Source organism: Lycium ferocissimum, unplaced genomic scaffold, assembly GCF_029784015.1.
Source record: "Lycium ferocissimum isolate CSIRO_LF1 unplaced genomic scaffold, AGI_CSIRO_Lferr_CH_V1 ctg1177, whole genome shotgun sequence".
In the NCBI taxonomy this organism is placed as follows: Eukaryota; Viridiplantae; Streptophyta; class Magnoliopsida; order Solanales; family Solanaceae; genus Lycium; species Lycium ferocissimum.
In genome coordinates, this window is record NW_026714016.1 from 52,648 (window position 1) to 56,934 (window position 4,287).

Genomic DNA, 4,287 nt, shown 5'->3' on the forward strand with positions numbered 1-4,287 from the left:
GGTCGTTTCTTTAAAAAATAAAACATTTCTTTGGGTCAAGACCCATTTAATTTTTTCCTAAGCAATGAACCCATGATTAAAGGTTTTTCTGGGCTAATGCCCATGTTTTAAAGAAATTCAGTAAGGTATCCTAAGCCCAAAAAATGAATGGATTTTAAAGTCGAGTCTTATCATTTGAAACCAAATCTGGGATTTTTATAAAAAAAAATATAGCAAGACTTTGACTTTAAAATTCATTTAAAATCCATTTCATTTTTTGGGCCTTAGGATACCTTCTTTTGAATTTCTTTAAAACATGGGCATTAGCCCAGATTTGGTTTCAAAAGATAAGACTTTGACTTTAAAATCAATTTTGTTTTTTGGGCCTTAGGAAATATAGCAAGAATATTTTGTAAAGGGAATATATACAAAATTGGGCAAAATACATATATATACATCTTTAGAGTAAATATTTACAAAACGCGACGACAGTTTTCAGTTTACAAGATATAACAGTAGAATACTTACAAACCTATACAAAACCCAATTAGACGGCCAAAACCCAATCACGCAAATCTATTTTGGTCACCCATGGGAAGGGTGACCAAAATAGATAGGAAGCTGAGGAGATACTTGTTTGAGATTGGTTATCATAAATGGACACGGATACATGCAACAGTAAAAAGAACATGGACACAGACTTCAAACATAGCTGAATCTATAAACAATGCTACAGTAAATGCTAGGGAATTGCCGGTGGCAAAATTATTGGATTTCATGAGGGAACTGGTTGAAAGATGGAATGCGACGCACAATGAAGAAGCAAAGAATACATTCACAGATCTTACTAAAAAGTATCAAGAAATTATCAACAAGAATGGGGTATTATCACACCGTATGACTGTAAGATAATCATTCGTTAACTTGTATCCTTCTTTTTTTGTCATATGTATGAAAACTCTATAATATGTGTATATATGTTGTATGTTTAGTGTATAATTTCTGAATTACTTGTACAAATGTAATTTTGATTGCAGGTACGAGCTTCCACTGAATTTCTACATATAGTGATTGATGGTGTTAAGAGGTTCACAGTGTGTCTTCGAGCTAGGACGTGTACTTGTGGAAGATTTCAACTGGATGAGATACCTTGTGGGCATGCTATGGCTGCTATAGTGTATAGGCACCAACATGGAGCGGAATATACCTCTGCCTACTACAGCAATAAGAATTTCCTCGATACATATGCAATACCAGTTGTGCCTCTTCCATGTGAAAGTACATGGGATATACCGAGGCATGTAAAAGAAGAGATTGTGTTGCCACCAGATGGTAAAAGACCACCAGGAGGCCGGCTACCAAACGAATGAAACCATTCCACGAGGGAAATTTAAGAAATCAACGGTGACATGCGAGATATGGTGAGAAGGCCACAATAAGAAGACTTGTAGCAATATTCCAAAGGGAAATTAAATAGTCGACAATGTTATGGCGGTGATATTTTTTTAATGATACAGTATAAACTCTTTTTTTTTTTTTTTTAGTAAGAGTAGAAACTGAGTACAATTTTAATAATAATAATGTTGAAAAGTTGATATGAATTTGGTTATCAACATTACGTGTTTGGTTTGGTTGGCTATAATAAAATCTTATAGTTTGTCTGCAATATGTATGGTTACTGTATGAATAACTAAAAGTCTGCCCCCTCCGGCAGACTTTTACTTAAACACAACTAAAAGTCTGCCCCCTCCGGCAGACTTTTAGTTGAACACAACTAAAAGTCTGCCGGAGGGGGCAGACTTTCCCTTGAAGCATATATATATTTTTTTTAACTTTTCAAGGGAAACTTTTAGTAATGCCTTAGCTAAAAGTGTGTCCCATAAAACATAACTAAAAGTATGCCCCATAAGGCGTAAGTTTTCCTTAAGGTATAACAAAAGTTTGCCTTATAAGGCAAAATTTAATGGGCAAACTTTTATGCCGGACCCGGCATAACTTTGTGAAGGAATTATCAAAGTTATGCCGGACCCGGCATACTTATGCCAAGTCTGCCCATAAGGCATAAGTATGCCGGGTCCGGCATAACTTTGGTAATTCCTTCACAAGTGTATGCCGTTGGGGTCAGAGCGAAATTTAACTCGCCTTGCGAATTTTTTTTCAAATTTTTGACTGCGTGTGGGTTCGAACCTGGAACCTATGGGTTTTTTCAAAATCGTGGTGCGGTACTAAAGCCCAAAACGTGGTACAGTACTAAAGCCCAAATCCGTCATATTTCGTAAATTGTCGTTACGTTCCGTAAATAAGGAAAAGTATCATTATATTTTGTGATAAAGAGTCTTAAGTTGGTAGTCTATGTTATTTTCCCTACAAAATTTTACACCATAAACATAATGCATTTTCCTAAAGAAAAACCAACTGTGCAAAATACAAAGATTTCTTTCTTAAAAAGGGTCAAAACAGCCCAATTTACGCCTAATTTATAAAATTTTAGGTAAGAGTATTCTAAAAACGTAGTAAGCGGATTAACACGGCTCATGTGTGCGTAAAGCATGAATAGAACTTAAATCAATAAAACAATAAATAAACTTTCTATCTTTTTCTATGGAAAAACTACTATCCTTATATATAAAAGGAACTAAATATACCCGAATATCATAAATCCGAACCTAAATACCCGATATATAAAGGAGATATATTCAATTCTTTTTCAAATGATGATATGCAACATGAGAGTCCTTTGCGGGAAATAAACACTACGTAAATGGTTCATGTAAATACTGACACATTGGAATTCGAAGGTCAACCGTATAGTACGGATCCTTAATACTAGGGTGCCTAATACCTTCCCTAGGGGATCACCAGAACCCTTACATAGAACTTTGGATTAAGAAAATTTATTCACGGTGTATGAATAAACCCTTCAAAACTGTTTTTCCAAATTTCCTAAAAATTAGGTGGTGACTCTTTTAAAACAAAGTCCGAAAGAGCACCAACGATTTCAAAGTAGCTTTTCCAAGCGCTAACCCCGCCCGCGAAAATGCGAACCATTAGAGATGGAGACTCTGCTGGGGACTTAAAGGTTCTAACCATAAGGGTTCCAATATAATGTGGGTGTATTTTCTTTAACTGTTTATATGTTTACTTTCCTGGAATTATCAACTTTCATTGCATGCATATCATAACTCCGCCACTCTTGGCACGGAGCACGCTATCGTACCTTCACTAAAAAATCAAAATACTTCTTTTGGAACTGTTATAAGGCGGGTTTGGTTCGTGGTCGTCCAACAACCCTGACGATTCAGCCCCAGTTGTCCGCTCGAGTTCCCGATCTTTTGTGAAAAATCAACTCTAGTAAAACTTAATAGAGCTAAGACAAATTCCTACTGAACTAGAGCATTCATACCTAGAAGAGCTTTGGGAATCTTAGACCTACCTGAAGCTCATTAAGAGAGACCACCTCGTGTTCTGATGGTCTATGACCCGAAGAACACCGCATCTCATTTATATGCTATGTAGACGCGTGTTTAGTGCCTATGTGACGAACCATTGATCATGTAGGGATGGGGGAATCCTAACAGTACTCTGTTTTGTAGATGGAAGGCCGCATCCGCTTTGACGTAATTGTCGAGGATCCAGATCTATTGAGGGTTTGGTGGGCATGGTTAGGTGATTCTCACGGGAAGACAATTAGCTGCACTCTAGGTCACTTGCCAGCTATTATGACGATGAAAGGTCATCCGGAATTAATAGGGATGTTGGCCGAACATTGGGACGATAAAGAAATATTGTTCTGCTTCGGCGAAATTGAGATGACTTCGACCGTAGAGGAGATTAGAGATGCTATAGACAACAACGGAACCTATCTAAGGAGATGACACAAACTAAATCACCACCTGTTATTTCCACAGAGGCCCACAGTCGGCCAGATCATGAAGTTCCTTGCACTGACTAAAGCATCCTGGGCGCGAGGGCCTACAGTAGCCTTAAGAGATTTGTATCGAAGATTCAGAAATGCCACTGGATATACTCTGTATTAGAAAGAGTTCAAGAGTAGAGAAGAGTGGGAAGCTGTTAGACCCTTGGCATTTGCCATAACCTTGCTAGGCATTATGGTGTTTCCACAGGGCGATTCGATGACCATAGACACCCGAGTGATCTACTTAGCCCATGCTATTTTCTATGGTATAACCAAGGACCAAGAAACGAGGTACTTTGATTTAGCACCCAACATCCGTGCAAACATTTTTCGGGCTTTCGATAAATGCCAAAATGGTTTCCGATACTTCCAAGGATGTAGCATGTTGTTAC

General features: G+C 37.7%; 1 protein-coding gene across 1 annotated transcript; it reads left to right on the forward strand.

Annotated features, from left to right (window-relative positions):
• Positions 1-570: 570 nt before the first annotated feature.
• Positions 571-1,349, forward strand: LOC132041811 (uncharacterized). The gene is made up of 2 exons (XM_059432503.1): positions 571-882; positions 1,017-1,349. Exons 1-2 carry the CDS (start codon positions 571-573, stop codon positions 1,347-1,349), a joined length of 645 nt encoding a protein of 214 aa, XP_059288486.1.
• Positions 1,350-4,287: the final 2,938 nt, after the last annotated feature.

What these genes read in the sequence shown, in the direction of transcription:
- LOC132041811 (XM_059432503.1), top strand. Translation starts at nt 571, where the DNA reads ATGGGAAGGGTGACCAAAATAGATAGGAAGCTGAGGAGATACTTGTTT. An exon ending in TATTATCACACCGTATGACT is followed by an intron (nt 883 to 1,016) that starts GTAAGATAATCA and finishes TTTTGATTGCAG; the next exon opens with GTACGAGCTTCCACTGAATT.